Source organism: Hemicordylus capensis, chromosome 1 (genome assembly GCF_027244095.1).
Source record: "Hemicordylus capensis ecotype Gifberg chromosome 1, rHemCap1.1.pri, whole genome shotgun sequence".
Classification (NCBI taxonomy): Eukaryota; Metazoa; Chordata; class Lepidosauria; order Squamata; family Cordylidae; genus Hemicordylus; species Hemicordylus capensis.
Window position 1 is genome coordinate 149,594,637 of NC_069657.1, and position 18,818 is coordinate 149,613,454.

The following is an 18,818-nucleotide window of genomic DNA, read 5'->3' on the forward strand; positions in this document are numbered from 1 at the left end:
GAGTTATCACCTCTTGCAGTGCTCAGCCAGCCGCTGCAAGTGAACATAAGAACATGTAACAGCTTGGCATGGCTCATGCATTCTTGTGTACTGGGGTTGTGGGGAAATGAGTTCTATTGAGACCGACCAGGGTAGGTCCAAGTGTAAGCATTAGAACATATGAAAGGTCTTGCTGGATTAGGTCTAAGGCATATCTAGTCCATCATACCTCTGGGAAGCCAACAGGAGATCAGTGTGTGCCACATCTGTCATTGCTCCTCTGCCACTGGCATTCAGGGGCATTCTGACTCTGAACCTGTAGGTAATATGTCCTTCATGAATTTGTCTAGGCCTAGGCTTCACTTAAAGCCATCCAAGCTGGTTACCATCACCACATCCCATGGCAGAGAATTCTATAGATTAATTATGTGCTGTGTGAAACAGTACTTCCATTTCCCAGTCCTAAATTTCCTGGCAATCAGTTTGATGGGATGGCATCTGGTTTTAGTGTTGTGAGAGAGGGAGAAGAACTGGCTGAATGTTTCCCCATTCACTCTTTCCACACCATGTGTAATTTTATAAACCTATCATATCTCCCCTTAGTCACCATTTTTCTAAACTAAAAAGGCTCAAATGTTGTAGTCTGACCTCATAGCTCTAGACTCCCAATCATCTTGGTTGCCCTCTTCTGCATCTTTTTCAATTATACAATATCCTTGAGATATGGGGAACATAGGAAGCTACTTTATACCGAGTCAGACCATTGATTTACCTAGCTCAGTAGTCAACCCTGACTGGCAGTAGCTCTCCAAGGTTTCAGGCAGGAGTCTTTCCCAGCCCTATTTGGGAGATTCCAGATAGTGAGCATGGGATCTTTTGCATATATACATGCATTCATGATACTTTGGGCCCATCTCCTAAGGTGTATATCTTACAGTGCTCACATGTAGTCACCCATCCAAATGCCAACCAAGTCAGATTCTGCTTAGCAAAGGAGACTATTAATGCTTGCTACCACAAGAACAGCTGTCCTCCAACAGAACTGTATACAATATTCTAAATGTGTCAACACATTTGATAATGGCATCATAATAGTAACAGTTTTGTTTTCAATCCCATTCTTAATGATCTCGAGCATGAAATTTGCCTTTTTCCTAGCTGCTGTGCACTAAGTCAATATTTTCAATGAGCTGTTCACCATAACCCCAATATCCTTCTCCTGGTCAGTCACAGACAACTCAGACTCCATCAGTATATATGTGAGGTTGGGATTTTTTGTTCCAGTGTGCATCACTTTACACTTACTGACATTGAACTGTGTTTGCCATTTTGACCAAGTTTGAGGAGGCTCCTCACAATCTGTTTTGGATTTCATTACTCTATATATTTTAGTGTCATCTGCAAATTCGGTCACTTCACTGCTTACCCCAATTCCTTCATCATTTATGAATCAATTAAAAAGCACTGCTCCCAACACAAATATGTGGGGGACACCACCTTTTCCATCTCTCCACTGTGGAAATTGTCCATTTATTCCTACCCTTTATTTCCTATCATTCAGGCAGTTACTAATCCATGAATGAACTGGTCCCCAATCCTTTGACTGCTAAATTTACTCAAGCATTTGATGAAGGATCTTGCCAAAAGCTTTTTGAAAGTTCAAGTGTACTATGTCAACTGGATCACTTCTATCCACATTACCACTGACACTCTCAAAGAACTCCAAAAGGTTAGTGAGGCAAGACTTTGCAGAAGCCATACTGAATCTCCTTCAGCAAGATCAGTTCTTCTATACGTTTAACAATTTTATCTTTAATTATGCAAAGAATTCATTCATCTACTCTAGAATCTCCTTAGCCCTTCCTTTAAAATTGGGCTTTTTCCTAAAGGTCCACCACAACCATGCTGCCACATGCCTGCAGCAACAGTTGGCAATCATGCAATATCTCAGGAACAGAAGCTTTGCAACTCTACAAAGATGCTGCCTGCCTCTCCCTCCTTTTCAGTGGACTGGGCTTTTCTCCACAACACCTTAAATACATAAAGGTGTTTATTTTTCACAATCACTCTGAATTCTCTCAACTAAATTGCTGTCCAATGCAAAATGGCCAATGACTTGGACTGGTATACTTTGAATTCTTTCTCAGGAGGGCTTCCCAACAGATCAGATTATTTGCATTTTAACTCTCGTCATCTCTGGCTGAAGTTCACACATGCCACATCTTGCATCATGGCCTCATCTTAGGGTTCGGTTCTTACATAGATTTTCTCTTTCTTCCCTTCTTTCATTGCAGCATAGCGGGCCAGAACAAACAGGTAGTCACTAAGTCTGAAAAGGGGAGAGACCAGGAAGAGATAGGAAACCACCATATGTGTGAGTGTCGCAGAAATAAGGAAAAGAGGGCTACAGAAGATCATTTAAGACTCTGGCATAACAGTTCCCATACCCTACTAGAATTAAGCCTAAGTATGAACAAATATCTGAAATAATCATATATTAGGAACATAGGAAGTTGCTTTCTACCGAGTCAGACCATTGGTCCATCTAGCTCAGTATTATCTACACTGACTGGTAGGAGCACTCCAGGGTTACTGGCAGGAGTCTCTTCCATCCCTGCCTGAACATGCTGTCAGGGAGTGAACATGGGACCTTTTGCATGCAAAAATAGATGCTCTGCCACTGAACTATGGACCCATCCCTTAAGGCTGGGACAGGCAACTTTGGCTCTCCAAGTTCCAATAAACTGTGGCTGGGGATGATGGGAGCTGTAGTTCAACAAGAGTTGGCAAGCCAAGGTTGCCCACCCCTGCCCTAAAGAGAAAATCTTACAGCACTCACATATAGTCTCCCACCCAATTGCAAGCCAAGGCATACCTTCCTTAGCAAAGGGGACAATTCATGCTCACTACTGCAAAACTGGCTCTCATCCCACGCTACCTACTCCTGCATCCATTTCCTTTCTCCACAGTCTACTAGGAAGCCTTTCCCAAGGTTGTATTCACTATGCCTTGTTACATGAACAAATCCAAGTTACCTGTTCAAATACTTGGCTACATTTGCATCCGCTTCTCCGGTTTTCACCAAAGGAACAACACTGCGGAGAAGCAAAAAAAGCCAAAAGGTATTATAGTGAAGCTGATTAAGTTAATTAAAAGTGTCTCTAACCTGAAGGCTAAAAATCAGCCCATTGCTGGGAAGCTCCTGTGGCATTTTTCAACCAATAAAACCACCTCTTTTAATGCACCAAGCCCAAAGTTGATGTCTCGCTTCCAAGCGGTATGAAAGAGTTTGGCAGCCCAGCCAGCTCATGGAGTCTATAACAGCTTTTTGTCGTGTTGCTTGTCCCCTTCACTTACCGCCTCTCAGCTCTGCGACAGACGGCTCTGCAGAGATGGAGGGCAGCGCTGCTCTTGCCGCCGGACTGAAACGACAAAAGCAGTGCAGGGTGCCATGGAATTAATACACCACATTGCCTTCTCTCCACTGAAGAAAGGAGCAAGCTTCAACCTGAAGGGAAGCTCTGTGGGCTAGACTGAGAGAACTTGCCCAAGGCCTTCCAGTGCATCAGTGGCTCTAACATACTGGCTGGGTGTCTTGAACCAAGACCCCTGCCAGTTTTGGAGCTGGTACCTTACCTTCTGCTCCACAGGAGTTCAGTCTCTACTGCAAACCAGCCAGATGAAGCTTTGCGATACAAGGTCAGCAGCGTGGTATAGTGGTTAGTGTGTTGGACTAAGGCCAGGGAAGCCATGATATTCACTGGGTGATTGGGCCAATCCCTTATCCCTCCCTCATAGGGTTGTTGTGAGGATAAACACAACCAAGTACACCACTCTGGGCTCCTTGAAGGAAGAGTGGGATATAAATGTAAGAATAAATGTATAAATGTAAGAATAAATAGATAAATCTCAGCTGCAGGAATAGCTTGCTTCAATGGCTGTCAGTTGACCCCCACAGGCCAGTTGCTGCTCATCTAGGCCTACAAAGGCCTGGCATCAGAGCCTACTCAGTCTGCTAATCTATTGTTGAAGCATCAGGAGTCTGCCCTGCTGTTCCCATCTCCTCCAGTCTTCTCTGAAACTCAGCCACTGGCTCAGTCCTGCATAGACCTCTGCCCCAACTGCTAGAACTGGCTATCCCTGCTGTGGTCCATGCCTCTTTCTCTATTCTTGGGCCAACAACTAGCTTCCCTGGTTCTTGGCACCTGGCAATATGGGGTAGACCCCTGATGTGTTCTGAGAGGGGTGATAAGCCAGAGAATGGCTCTTGTTGCTCATAAGCAATAGGGCCTCTGATTCTCAGCCATTGCAAACATCACACACCCCAGAGTTCCCAAAAAACCATGTTAGATACTTACAGGTAAAATGAAAGCCGTGAGTGGTGGAAGCTGGTCTGTGTATCTATCAATCCACGTTTCCAGCTCCAATATGGGCTTTTCACTGAATGACGTTTGTTCTAGGGAGAAGGGAACATGGATGAGAAAAGGCTAGTTGCTCAAGTAGGCACTCAAGGTTGTTCTTGCATGTCTCATGTTGCTGCTCAGGGAAAAAAAGTTTACAAGCTTAGGATGCCTCCTTGATACTATTTTCACTTGGCAAAACCCACAAGAAGAAGCAGGGACATACTAATACAAGGCAAAAGTTTTCAAAATGCAAGGATAAAAAAGGGTACCAGTATTTATAAAGGTAAAAAAGGGTACCAGTATTTATAAATCTTTCTGTTTACTTAAGTGGGACTCTCTGGCTGTGGAGACAGGGGTTGCGACGTTTGAGCCGGCATCCTGCAGCATACACTGGACCTGCAGGGAGGAAGGAAAGTGTGTTGGAAACAAAACGTTATTGCAAAGATGACCTTTAGAAGACCATTTCCCAACATGCTTTGCAGTGCCAGCAGAATGGAAAAGCCTCATGACATCAGCACCTGCCCTCCCATTGGCTATGAAGGAGGAGGAGATGGATCCAAGCTTTAGGATCATAGAGTGCACTTTGCAAAGGAGTGCATCCCTTGCCTGCTGCTGCTCTGGCCACAAATCTCTATGACTGTTATGTCATGTTCGACTGGGTAGAAGAGCTGCATGAATTATCACAACCAAAGATTCAAGGTAAGAGGGCTCTCCACTCCTTCACTCTCAGTTAAAAGCAAGGTGCTGTTGGAAATGGAAACCTTTAGTCTAGCCCAGCCTAGTAATTTCTGTATCTGTATGGTTTCAGTGCCTTTGAGTGCCACATGAAACGAGTTATTTCTCACCTTGTGAAGCTCTTTCACAAAGGAATGGCCACATTCGCTGCCAAATTCAGCACTTAATCTGGAGGAAAAAATACTGAAATTAATCCCAGGATGTAGGAGCCCTCATTCCCCCTTCCCACAGGAATGTTATCTCCTGCAATAATTATCTGCTATGCTAGAAATTTAAACAAGCCTGGAACCCAAGCTGAACAACGACTCGGCCTAAAGACATCCAATGCAATGGAATGGGGTTAATTTCCTCCCCACATTTGACCAAAAAATGGCACTTTGTTGCCTGATAGGACTAAAACATACAGAACTGTAAATCGAGTCTTTGGGTATCTGTGAGTAGGCTGCAGTGCCAGGCACAGCCTGCCCCTCTTTCATCAGCAACAACAAGACACAAGTTGTGGGCAGCTATAACTGTGGGCAGCTGTAACAAAAGCAGGGTCTCTGCTCCAATTGTGCAGGACCCTTATCACTGCCCTAGGTGATCCCATCTCACAGGCTGCATGAGGATAGCATCACCAGCTGTCAACTAGCAAAGACATTTTTAGGAACATAGGCAGCTGCCACCTACTGAGTCAGACCCTTGGCATATCTAGCTCAGTACTGACTACCCAGACTGGCAGTGGCTTTTCCAAGGTTGCAGGCAGGAATCTCTCTCAGCCCTATCTTGGAGATGCCAGGGAGGGAACTTGGAACCTTCTGCTCTTCTCAGAGCAGTTCCATCCCCTGAGGGGAATATCTTACAGTGCTCACACTTCTAGTCTCCCATTCATATGCAACCAGGGCAGACTCTGCTTAGCTAAGGGGACAAGTCATGCTTGCTACCACAAAACCAGCTGCAACATGCGATTGCCCATGTCTTCATAGAACTGACTGCATGCTTCTGTGAAATATAGTGGCAAACTGAGTTTGCCTTACATGTAATCTTTAAATTACCCTATGGCTGAATTTAATTCATCCAGGGTCCCCAGGGCATCAAAGATTTGGTCATCTTTAGCTCTCCTCTCCCCAGTGAATGTGCTGGAAAATCCTTTAAAAGCATGAAAGACAACAATATTATAAGAGAAGTTTGAACTGGCGCACAGGCAGATCCTCAAAGCTTTCTGTCACCGCATTAACAAAAACATGCACATCTTGTGTACACAGTGATCAGAAGCTGAGTGAAGGAAATAACTCCACTGAAATGCACAAGCTGAGATACTTAAGATTCCCATGACAATTTTGCATTAAAATAAAATAAAAATGAGTGTAACAATATTGCATTGACATTACATTTTGAAAGATTTCACGTTTGTTTTTCTATTTCAGTTAACATAGACACACAGTAACTACTTCCACGAGGAGAGAAAATTCATCATGTAGTTTTTCCAGTCAGAAAAGTAGTTGTTGCATTCTTGAGACATTACACTGCTCATATGACGAGACTACTCATGCCAGCAGTAAGTTATAGGTGGTTAGCCAGCTGTAGTTAATGCCCAAGTCATCTCTCAGGATGTTACCTTTGTCACCTGTTTTGGTGTAAATCTTTGGAAAGTGAGTTGCTTTCCTGGGCTTGGGGTCCAAGCTAGAAAGGATGAGAGATAATAAAATGGTTCTTAAAAACAAAAGAAGATCATGAGAGAATAACATTCAGATTTGAAACTAATGTCAATTTGATATTTGAATTTTGGGGGGGAGCTCCCAAGATTATAAAAAAAAATCAACACACCCAATTTTTAACTCCCAACAGTTTAAAAACCAGCAATAAAATATTGATGGGTGGTGCAATCCCTTTACTTGGAAATCTCACTGTGTTCAGTGGGGTTTTCTCACATGCAAATGTGCACAGAACTGTAGTATCTGCAGTAAGATACAATCTTATGTATATTTACCCAGAAGTTCAATGGGACCAACTCTCTATCAAGTGGATTTAATGAACTACAGCCTTGCAAGGGTCCTCAAACGTGGGTCCCTAGATGTTGTTGGACTACAACTCTCATCACTTCATCACAAAGGCCAGAGCGTTGTGGCTGGGAATAATGGGAGTTGTAGTCCAACATCTGAGAACCCACATTAGAGAACTCTTGAAGGTTTTGTGGCACCTCCACCCAAATAACTGATGTGCATCATACATGCATATTTAAATACCTTGCTCCAATTTGCATAACTTGCACATATTAAATATTGCACCCCAATTCGTATAAATTGCGCGCTTGCATTCTGCACCGCAGTTTACGTCAACCGTGCAAATCTAAATAGGGTGTCCACCTATGCATAAACCATGCACCAAATAAATGTGGCCATTCCGGATTTATTTACATTGTGCCAATTTAAGGTGTGTGCATGCTCACCTGGGCGGCTCGCTTTGCTCCTGGCAAAGCATCCTCCTTGTTCCCCAGCTAGCAACGACCCCCAGGCAGCGCCTGCCGCAAAGCGCCGCGATAGCCATACCCGGAGAAGCCAAGCATGTCCCCTCTCGCCTACCGTCGCAGCCGCTTCCGATTGGACGAAACACCGAGAACTTGAGTTCTGGCAAGGAGCGGGGGAGGTAAAGCCACAACTGTGCGCGAGAGGGCGGGCCACGCCTCTTTGGAACTCCCGCACTGACTGAGACGCTTGAAGCAGTCGCGTGGTGAGCCAGCCCAGAATGCAATGCATTGCGGGAAGCGGCAAGGAAGACTCAGGAAGCAGACGCGGAGGCTTGTAAAAGGGTAGCGGGAGTAGAGGCTCAGTTCCTGTCCTTGAAGTGCTCGGCGGCGCTACACAGTTCTCAGTTTCCAAGTGGCTGTTGGAAGAGCTTGCATGCAGGGTGTGAAGGCTGCAGCTCTCCTGTGTTGTTTGCGCTGCAGGAGCTGGCATTTAGAGGTACACTATTCCTGGACATAGAGGCTCCACTTAGTTATAGTAATTTAATAAACCATTCTTTTTCGATATTCTCCTTCCCAGTGTGGTCACCAAATATGTCTGGGAAGTCCACAAGCAAGAGTATGAAGGCTACAGCCCTCTAGAGTAGGTCTCTGCTCTGTGGATCTTACGCACTAGGAAACAACATGAGGGTGACAGTAGATTAAGAAAGGTGGGGAAATAGAGGCTCTGGGAAAATTGTAGCTAGGGTATGAAAGCAAATATTAAATCTGAAGATTGAGATGCCATACAGCTGTTGTGGTCAAGAGCAGCAAATGGACCTACCTCTGTCTATATATGGTGAGGTCTCTGATTTTCTTTTAGCCAGTATAGCTGTTGATTGAGTGCAGTCAAGTCGGTGTCAACTCTTAGTGACCACATAGATACATTCTCTCCAGGACGATCTGTCTTTAACTTGACCTTTAAGGTCTCTTAGTGGGTGCGTTCATTGTTGTAGTAATGGAGTCCATCCACCTTACTGCTGGTCGTCCTCTTATTCTTTTTCCTTCAACTTTTCCCAGAAGGCTTCTGGCATTGGCATATAAGCACCTATACGCTGAATTTCTCACCTGATGTATGCTATCTTTCTTTTGACTCTTTGACCAGCTGGCACAGGCTTCTGTCTGTTCTTTATGTGGTTCTGCTCTGTCCCTTTCTGTTTTATCTGAATCCTTTGCACCTCGCACTTTAAAGGATGGCATTTGGCGAACCGAATACTGCCCAGCTCCTGTCAGCTATTCCCCAGGCGTTATTTTAAAAGCTGCTCTGCAACCTTTTTGATTTTAAGCACCAACAGGCTGGTTCCATCTTGGTTCAAGTACAGCCCATCCCTTTTGTACAGGCCTTGCTTGCCCCAAAATGTATCCCAGTGCCTAACAAATCTAAACCCCTCCCCCCAGCACCAATGTCTCATCCACCCATTGAAACCCCTCAGCTCTGCCTGTCTCACTGTACCTGCACGTGGAACAGGTAACATTTCTGCGAATGCTACCTTGGGGGTCCTGGACTTCAATAAGCTACCTATCAGCCTAAATTTGGCTTCCCAACTGCATTTCTCCACATCGTTGGTGCCGATGTGCACCATGACAGCTGTCTCCTCCCCAGCACTGCCTAAGAGCCTATCTAGACGCTGTGCGATGTCTGCAACCTTCTATACCTCTAATGATCGAATCACCTACTATAAGTAGGCCCTCACCCCCCAGAAGAGTCCCTCGTGCGAGAGGATATGGGCTCATCATCCATGGAAGGGGTTCTTTCTAAAGGAGTGTTTTCCTCCTCCTCAGACCGATGTCCTCCTTGCCCGAGACCTTCATTCTCCCTGACAGCAGAGGAGCTATCAGCCCTGGAGTGGGATGCGTCTATCACATCCCTGAAAGTCTCGTCAATATGCCTCTCTGTCTCTTTTAGCTTCTCCAGATCTGCCACCTTGGTCTCAAGGGAATGAATTTGTTCCCTGAGAGCCAGGAGCTCCTTGCACTGAGCATACACCCATGACTTCTGCCCATGGGGCAAATAGTCATACATGTGGCACTCTGTGCAATACACTGGGAAGTGCCCCCTCCCCTGCTAACTTCATACTGTTTTTGTTGGCTGTTTACAGTTTTTAGAAATAATCGACTTTCATTACTAGAGCTTGCAGATAATCCGCATTCTTTGCTATCAGAGTGGTGTCATCAATGTAGCGCAAGTTATTGATGTTTCTTCCTCCAACTTTAAAACCACACTCATCTTCTTCCAATCCAGCTTCTCTCAGTATATGTTCAGTATATAAGTTGAATAAATAAGGAGAAAGTAGACAGCCTTGTCTTACTCCTTTGCTGCTCTGGAACCAGTCTGTTTCACCATGTTCCTTCTGAACTGTGGCTTCCTGTCCTGTATATAGGTTTCGCATGAGAACAATGAGATGTTCTGGGACACCCATTTTCCTAAGGATATTATTTTTTATTATTTGTGGATATTCCACAACTTGACATGGTTGACGCAAAGGCTTTTCTGTAGTCAATAAAGCACATATTGACTTCTTTTTGGTATTCTTTGGCTTTCTCAATTATCCAGCGTGCATCAGCAATGATGTCTCTTGTTCCTTGGCCTTTTCTGAAACCAGCTTGAACATCCGACAGTTCCCTTTCCATGTAGGGCTCTAATCTGCGTTGGATGTTCCTGAGCATTATTTTGCTAGCATGTGAAATTAAGGCTATTGTGTGATGGTTTGTGCAATCTGTTAAGTCTCCTTTCTTTGGTATGGGTATGTAGGCTGACCTCTTCCAATCTGTTGGCCAATCTCCAAATTTGCTGGCATAGTTTGGTTAGAGCCTTGACTGATTCTTCTTCTGTTGCCTGCCATATTTCTGTAGCTATTCCATTAATTCCTCTAGCCTTCCGACTTGGTAATGACCAAAGTGCTGATCCAACTTCATCTTCCCGTACAAGAGGTTCTTGCAAGTAAGGAATGTCTTCTAGACTATCTTGGATATTGACATCCCTGCTGTACAGATTTTCAATATACTCCTTCCATCTCTGAATCAGTTAGTATGTGCCCTTTGGCATCCCTTAGCATACCAATTCGAGGCTGGAACTTACTTCTGAGTTCAGAGATCTTCTGGAAAACTTTCCTTGTCTCTTCTAACAGCTTTCTGAAATGCCCTATTAAGTTCCTTCCTGAGGTCTTTATCTCTCTTGACTTTGGCTTCTATCCTCTTCCTGGCAATTTCCACTGTCTGTTCTGAAATCCATTTTGCTTTCTTCTGTTTCTTGGTCTTGGCAGTCTCTTTTCACATTCATCCTTAACAACGTCTTTGATTTCATTCCACGGTTCCTCTGGTTCCCAGTCGGTGAGTTCAGAACTTCAAAGAGGTTCCTGATGTTCTCCTTGAAAATGGTGGGTACATTCTTAAGTTCATATTGTGGAAACTAGATAGCTTTGTTTTTTTGCTTTAGCTTGACTAGGAACTTGTACATGAGCATTTTGTGATCTATTCCACAATCGGCCTCCGGCCACATCTTTGCTGTTATAACTGAGCTCTTCCACCTCCTTGCACCAATAATGTAATCAATTTGATTTCTGTGTACTCCATCTGGTGACAGAGGCGTATCTAGGGAAAATAGCACCTAGGGCAAGTACTGAAATTGTGCCCCTGTCCAAACATCTGACACCCATCTTTCAAATAACTTTACCATAATATCAGCTCAAAACTACAAGTCAAGCTCGTTTTTTGTTAATCTCTTAATTAACAAATTATGGCACTACCTGAAAATTATAACTGCACCTTTCTTGCAGGTGCGTGTGACATATGCGGCGCGCGCGCACCGCGACGCACACATGCATGCTCGTCTCACTCCTTCTTCCGGGCAACGATGGGGGCAGGGGCGGCAGGGAGGAACGCTGCTGCCCCGAAAACTTCAATTTAAAACGCAGCGCCGGAGGGGGAAGAGCGGTGGGAGGGGTAAGTTCTACCCCCCCGCCCTTAAAGGTAGACCCCCCCTCAGTGCCGGACCGTGCCGCGTGGTTCCGTGCACACCACTAATATCTTGCTTATCCTGAACTTGTCTCATACCTGTTTCCTTGACAGGTTCCTTGATTCTGGATTGGAGCAGATGGTAAGAAGATCAGAGAATGCTGTTTCATGGGACCAAGGTCTTTATTGTCATCAGCTCTCTAATGTCATGCTGCTCCTTGAAAGAGCGTCCCCCCAGCTTCCTTCTCATCTTGAGACCCATCTCTTGGCCAAGCTTTTCCCAAACTATCCCCAGCACACCTCAGTCCCCTGCTCTGCTCCCACTTCCCTCTCCATGTCATTATGCTGCTCATTTATCGGCTCTCAGCTTCTACCTCTGGGCACTTTTCTATATATTTGTAGTTGTGTCACTCCTGGGATCTGTACAATCAATAATGTTTTGATAGCATCAGCAATGCCCTAAAGATGACTAGCAGCAACAGCAGTGGCTAGGAGTGATGCAGTATCCAACAGCTTCCAAGAATCTAACTGTGTTTCTAGACCTCATGAGTTTAAGGCAGAGATTCACAGAATGTTAGAGTTGGAAGGGACCTTGGAGGTCTTCTAGTCCAGCCTGCTGCTCAGAGCAGGAAACTGCTGCAGCATCCCTGACAGATGGCTGTCCAGTCTCTATCGAAACCTCTAGAAAAGGAGAGCTCACCGCCAAGCAAGGCAAACTGTTCCACTGTCAAAAAGCCCTTACAGTTATGAATTTCCTTCCAGTGTCTATCCTGAATCTGTTTCTGTTCCCTGTCATTTCCACCCGCTGGTTCTAGTCCTACGTCCGTTGGGAAGGGTGTGGCCAGATGCTCTCAGCTGTAGAGAAGAAGAGGAAACTATTCCCAGAACTGGGGGGAGCAGGGGAGCCACCATTATGCCTTTTCTTCATAGGTGAAGAAAATCTATGCCTCTTTGGAAGATTCCTGAGGGAGGGGCTTTAGAATGGCGAGGGCATGAGGCTATGAAGTTTACAGAGCTGAGGGTTAACCTGATAAGGAGAGAGGGATTGAGGGTTATGGGTTAGGTGGGTAGGTTCTTACACACCAAGGAAAACCTCTAACAAACAAGGGTGGCTAAAATATATTTATTCCGGGAGAGTATAGTTAATACACGGATTGTACAGCTGGGGAGGTTGGGTTCCACTAAAATATTATAGGTCAAATAAAGTGTGTATATTCCAAATGAGTCATCTAAAAAATCTGAAAGGAAAAGCCTCTGTCAAGTAATGAGACAGCATACAATGAAAACTTGAGATTATAGTTCAAACTAAAGTCTAACAGTCTGTTTACTGTCTGTTCAGTAGATAGGATTAAGTCTGTTACTTTGTTTCTGCAACCATTATTATGCATGTGACTCTAAAGAGTAGAGTAAATAAAACTACAGAAGCAGGGGCGTAACTATAATAGGGCAAGGGGAGACAGTTGTCTGAGGGCCCACTGCTTTGGCTCCCCCCCAGAGGCAAGTCACATGACTGACTCCTCCAGCCACGCACCGGCCCGGGCTTCCTTCAGTTGTATTCATCCTCCGAAACTGATGTGAGCGTTAAGACCAGGACCTACTAGAACAGTGTGTCTTTCTCTAGTACCATTAAATGACTTGCATCGTCCACAATTTACAAAACCTTTAAAAAAATAATTTAGGATGATATTCCATTGTGGTACATAGGAGATAGATAGATAGATAGATATTCATTCATTCATTCATATATATCTCCTTAAATATATAAAATTTACTATGCTTTTTGTTACCACTATTCAGCCTCATTTAAGATTTCTTTACTTCATGAGCCGAGCTTCAGTGGGGGGGGGGGAAGCATTTTAAAATCTTGTCTCTGGGCCCACTACTACCTTGCTATGCCCCTGTACAGAAGTATATTGTACACAAATTAATTATTTATTATTATATTTATTATAAATATCACAAATAAAATTTATTTTTTGTTTGGAACATTTAAGCTGTAACTATTGAGTCTTTATTCTTCTCCTCATGTTACCCTCGGGCACAATACCATTGTCAGATACAGAAACCCAATTCAGGAGAGAATGTGGTGGTGGCAACATATCACAAAGGTTTTCAAAGGGACCCAAATATATGTTCTATTAATAAAATAATAATAATAATAATAATAATAATTAATAAATAAATTGACATAGCAATACCAGAGGATAGCAGAATAGAAGAAAAAGAAATAGAAAAAATAACAAAATACAAAGATCTACAAATTGAAATTGAAAGGCTGTGGCAGAAAAAGACCAAAATAATCCCAGTGGTAATTGGCGCCCTGGGTGCAGTTCCAAAAGACCTTGAAGAGCACCTCAACACCATAGGGGCCACAGAAATCACCATCAGCCAATTACAAAAGGCAACTTTACTGGGAACAGCCTATATTCTGCGACGATATCTATAACAGCAACAACACTGACAATAAAATTCAGCCATCCCAGGTCCTTGGGAAGGACTTGATGTCTGGATAAAACAAACCAGTCAATAACACCTGTCTGACTGTGTAAATAAATAATAATAATAATAAATAATAATAATAATCAAACTTTATTTGTTAGCCACCTCATAAGAAATTGTTCTCTGGGCAGCTCACAACACAGCATTAAAACATCAAATAAAAACACGTAACACATGAAATCATAAAACACACACACACAAAAACTACAATACAAAACAGTTTAAATTTTTTTAAAAAATTTAAATGTAAAAATCAAAATTTAAAAGGCTTGAGTGAACAAAAAGGCCTTTACCTGAAATCTAAAAGAACAAAGTGATGAAGCCAGGTCAACCGCACTGGGGAGGCTATTCCATAAATGGGGTCGAACCACTAAAAAGGGCCTCTTCCTAGTAGCTGCCTGCCTCACCTCATTCAGCAGGAGCACTCGGAGCAGAGCCTCCAAAGAATATCTTAAGGTTTGAGTCGGGATATATAGGGCAAGGTGCTCTCAGGTAATCTGGTCCCAAGTCATTTAGGGTTTTGAAGGTTAAAACCAGCACTTTGAATTGGGCCTGGAAACAGACTGGGAGCCAGTGCCGCTGACAAAGCAGTGGCGTAATGTGATCAAAACGTCCAGTTCCAGTTAATAATCTTGCAGCCCTATTTTGTACCTGCTGCAGTTTCCAGACCGTTCTCAAAGGCAGCCCCATGTACAATGCATTGCAGTAATTTAAGCATGAGGTTATCAGAGCATGAGTAACTGTGGCCTATCAGTTGGCATATCAGCCAAAGCTGATAAAAGATTACCACAAAAAGGTCACTATCTCACCACATAAATAAAATATTACCTGCCAATCTAACTTACAAGGGTCCTTACAAGGGGCTAAAGGGATCTATTGGTATACCACCTTTCCATTGGCCCCTTTGAGGCAGCAAACCAAATGACCATTGCATACAACTGCAACAATTCAATGTAAAATCATGGCAAACATTAAGTATTGTCATAAGGATGTCAGAAGATAAAGGATTGGTTTGAAGGAAAGGTAGTGTTTATATTTCCTCTGTGAGCAAAACTCTTTTTTTAATGTGATGAAATTCTTCCACCTTACACACGATGACCATGAGTGTCCCACATAGATGCTTCTATCTAGTGTCTGATTCCTTTTGGCATTGGCTCACTGGATTTCTTCACCTGAAAGGAAAAGTATCATTTGTTTTCAAAAGCCCTGCTAGGCCTTGATGACAAGGTCATCTGCAAATTTGACCGCCTCACTGCTTACCCCAATTTCTAGATCACTTATGAATCAGTTAAAAAACTCTACTCCCAACACAGAACCCTAGGGGACCACAACGGTTGCATCTCTCCACTGTGAAAATTGTCTATTTATTCCTACGCTTTATTTCCTGCCATTCAACCAGTTACTAATCCACGAATGAACCTGTCCCTTAATCCCTTGACTGCTAAATTTATTTGTTTGATGAGGGACCTTGTCAAAAGCTGTTTGAAAGTTCAAGTGTACTGTATTAACTGGTTCACCTCTATCCACATAGCTATTGGGCATCTCAAAGAACTTCAAAAGGTTAGTGAAGCAAGACTTACCTTTGCAGAAGCCATACTGAATCTCCTTCAGCAAGCCCTGTTCTATATGTTTAACAATTTTATCTTAAATTATGCTTTCCATAAACTTACCCAGAACAGATGTTAAGCAAACTGACCTGTAACTTCTTGGATCTGCCACCCCCACCCCCACCGCCCTTGTTTTTTGGGGGGGTTTTTTGTAGATGAATGTTACACTAGCTACTTTACAGTTCTCTGTAGGGAAAAGTTACATATTTTTGCTAGAAGACCAGTAATTTCACATTTGAGTTCTATAAGGATTTGTATGGATGTCATCTGGCCCTGGTGATCTGTTAATTTTTAATTTTTCAAAACAGTTTAGAACATCATCTCTTGTTACCTCTATTTGACTCAGTTCTTCAGCCTCTGTTCCTGAGCAGCTCAGTTCAGGCATTTTATTTATTTATGCAATTTTTATACTGCCTTCCATTCAAACAATCTCAAGACAGTATGGTATATGTTATGCATCCTCTGCCATAAAGACAGATGCAAAGAATTTATTGAGCTGCTCCAGAATCTCCTTATCCCCCTTCACAATCCTTTTAGAACATAAGAACAGCCCTGCTGGATCAGGCCCAAGGCCTATCTAGTCCAGTCACACTGTGGCTTGCCAGATGCCGCTGTTGAGGGCATGCCTTCTCCTACTATTACTCCCCTGCAACTGGTACTCAGAAGCATCCTGCCTCTGAGGCTGGAGGTGGCCTATAGCCCTCAGACTAGTAGCCATTGATAGACCTCTCCATGAAGTTATCCAAACCCCTCTTAAAACCATCCAGGTTGTTGGCTATCACCACATCTTGTGGCAGAGAATTCTACAAGTTGATTATGCGTTGTGTGAAAAAGTACTCCTGTGTGTTGGTCCTAAATTTCTCGACAATCAATTTCATGGGATGACCTCTGGTTCTATTTATGTGAGAGGGAGGAAAATCTCTCTCTATCCACTTTCTCCACTCCATACATGATTTTATAGACCTCAATCATGTCTCCCCACAGTAGCCTTTTTTCTAAATAGCCCCAGGTGTTGTAGCTTTGTCTCATAAGAAAGGTGCTCTAGGCCCCTGATCATCTTGGTTGCCCTCTTCTGCACCTTTTCCAGTTCTACAATGTCTTTTATTAGATGTGGTGACCAGAATTGTATGCAGTACTCCAGGTGTGGCCACACCATTGTTTTGTATAAGGGCATTATATTGATATTTTAATTTTCAATCCCCTTCCTAAGGATTCCTGGCATGGAACTGACCTTTTTCACAGCTGCTGCACATTGAGTTGAAATTTTCAGTGAGCTGTACACCATGACCCCAAGATACCTCTCCTGGTCAGTCACCGACAGCTCAGATCCCATCAGCATACATGTGAAGTTTGGATTTTTTTGTCTCAGTGTGCCTCACTTTACACTTGCCAACAATGAACCACATTTGGCATTTTGTCACCCACTCACTCAGTTTGGAGAGATCCTTTTGGAGCTCTTCACAATCTGTTTTGGATTTCACTACCCTAAATAGTTTGGTATCATCTGCAAATTTGGCCACCGTGCTGCTTACCCCAACTTCTAGATCATTTATGAATAAATTAAAAAGCACTAGTCTCAGTACAGATCCCTGAGGGACCCCACTTCTTACTTCCCTCCATTGTGAAAAACTCTCCATTTATACCTACCCTCTGTTTCCTATCTTTCAACCAGTTAGCAATCCACACATGGACTTGTCCCCTTATCCCATGGCTGCTAAGCTTTTTCAAGAGTCTTTGATGAGGAACTTTTTGAAAGCTTTTTGGAAGTCCAGGTATACTATGTCAACTGGATCACCTTGATTCACACACTTGTTGACACTCTCAAAGAACTCAAAAAGGTTTGTGAGGCAAGGTTTACCTTTGCGGAAGCCATGCTGGTTAACTCCCAGCAGGGCCTGTTCTTCTATGTGCTTAACAATTTTATCCTTCAGAATGCTTTCCATCAATTTGCCTGGAGCTGACATTAAGCTAACCAACCTGTAATTTCCCGGATCGCCCCTGGATCCCTTTTGGAAAATCGGTGTTACATTGGCTACTTTCCAGTCCTCTGGTACAAAGCCTGATTGTAAGGATCAGTTATATATTTTTCACTCCTTTGTAACAGTCCAACCACCTCCCTAGCAGTTTCCTACTTCTGATGTATTTAAAGGTTTTATTATTCCCCTTGATGCTTTTAGCTACATGTTCCTCAAATTATCTTTTTGCATCCTTTATTGTCTCCCTGCATGTCTCTTTCCAGGGTCATCGTCTCTTTCTGTTCTCCTCATTTGGGCAGAATTTCCATTTTCTGAAGAAGGTATTCTTGCCTTTTATAGCTTCCTTGACTTGTTAGCCATGCTGGCATCCTCCTGGACTTAGCGGTACCTTTTCTTATTTTTGGTATACATTCTGACTGAGGTTCTGTGATTGCAGTTTTTAAAAAGCTCCATGTGCTCTGGAGTTATTTTACCCTCCTGACTTTTTTGTTGTTGTCTTACCTATTACACCCCCCCAAAGAAACAAACAAACAAAAAACAACACACCATGCTCCTTTGTGATGACCTAACCTCAACCCATCTGCCTCCCTAGCATTTGTTTCTGCATCACCAATGAAAAATGCTTTGCTACACCCTGACATTATTATAATTCTAAGCACATTTACTAGGGAGGAAATGTGCCTCATTGAGCTTAGTGGAATTCTATATAAACCTGCTTAGGATGGCACTATTAGGAACTAAAAAAATAGTTCATGAGGATGTGCAAGGGGTATTCTTGTCTTGAAGTAACAAGGAAGTAGTAGTTTGGAATAGCATATAGTGGTGGGGTTGCCATTTTCTTGCCCCCAACTTCCATCTCTTTGCATCAGTAAACAAAAAATGGTGACATAGTGTTACTTTGACTACTAGACTAAGACTGATGGTTTATAATTCTAATAAAATAAGATAAATAGGACTGGTGCTAGTAACATATAATATGATTATACTGTTGGTATTGTACTAAAAAAAAATTAGGGGGGAAAACACATAAGCATCATAACAGAGTCCCATTTAAGATATGGTGGGATCTACTTCCGAGCAGACAAGGATAGGATGGGCTGTACAAAATTAAATACTGCCCTCGTGTACATAGTTTTTGAGCTCTAAAAGGGACGCGTTTCCACGACTTACAAAGCAGGACAAC

General features: G+C 43.2%; 1 protein-coding gene across 2 annotated transcripts; it reads right to left on the reverse strand.

Moving 5' to 3' along the window:
- Window positions 1–2,011: 2,011 nt before the first annotated feature.
- Window positions 2,012–7,867, reverse strand: MMAB (metabolism of cobalamin associated B). 2 transcript variants are annotated; one of them, XM_053284252.1, is made up of 9 exons: window positions 7,546–7,796; window positions 6,715–6,779; window positions 6,152–6,245; window positions 5,228–5,285; window positions 4,706–4,778; window positions 4,338–4,435; window positions 3,337–3,401; window positions 3,015–3,074; window positions 2,012–2,308 (listed from the first exon to the last, which is right to left on the reverse strand). In XM_053284252.1, the coding sequence occupies exons 1-9, from the start codon at window positions 7,641–7,643 to the stop codon at window positions 2,221–2,223; spliced, it is 699 nt and encodes a 232-aa protein (XP_053140227.1). In that variant the 5' UTR covers window positions 7,644–7,796; the 3' UTR covers window positions 2,012–2,220. The 2 variants fall into 2 exon arrangements, with proteins under 2 accessions (XP_053140227.1, XP_053140222.1); XM_053284247.1 differs by lacking the exon at window positions 6,715–6,779 and having other exon boundaries at window positions 7,546–7,867.
- Window positions 7,868–18,818: the final 10,951 nt, after the last annotated feature.

Excerpts from the sequence above, each read along its gene's own strand:
- MMAB (XM_053284247.1), bottom strand. The coding sequence starts at position 7,852 with ATGCATTGCATTCTGGGCTGGCTCACCACGCGACTGCTTCAAGCGTCT. Across the intron at positions 5,286-6,151 it reads GAATTAAATTCAGCCATAGG|ATTAAGTGCTGAATTTGGCA; the intron begins GTAATTTAAAGA and ends TTTTTCCTCCAG. Across the intron at positions 4,779-5,227 it reads TTGTGAAAGAGCTTCACAAG|GTCCAGTGTATGCTGCAGGA; the intron begins GTGAGAAATAAC and ends TCCTCCCTGCAG.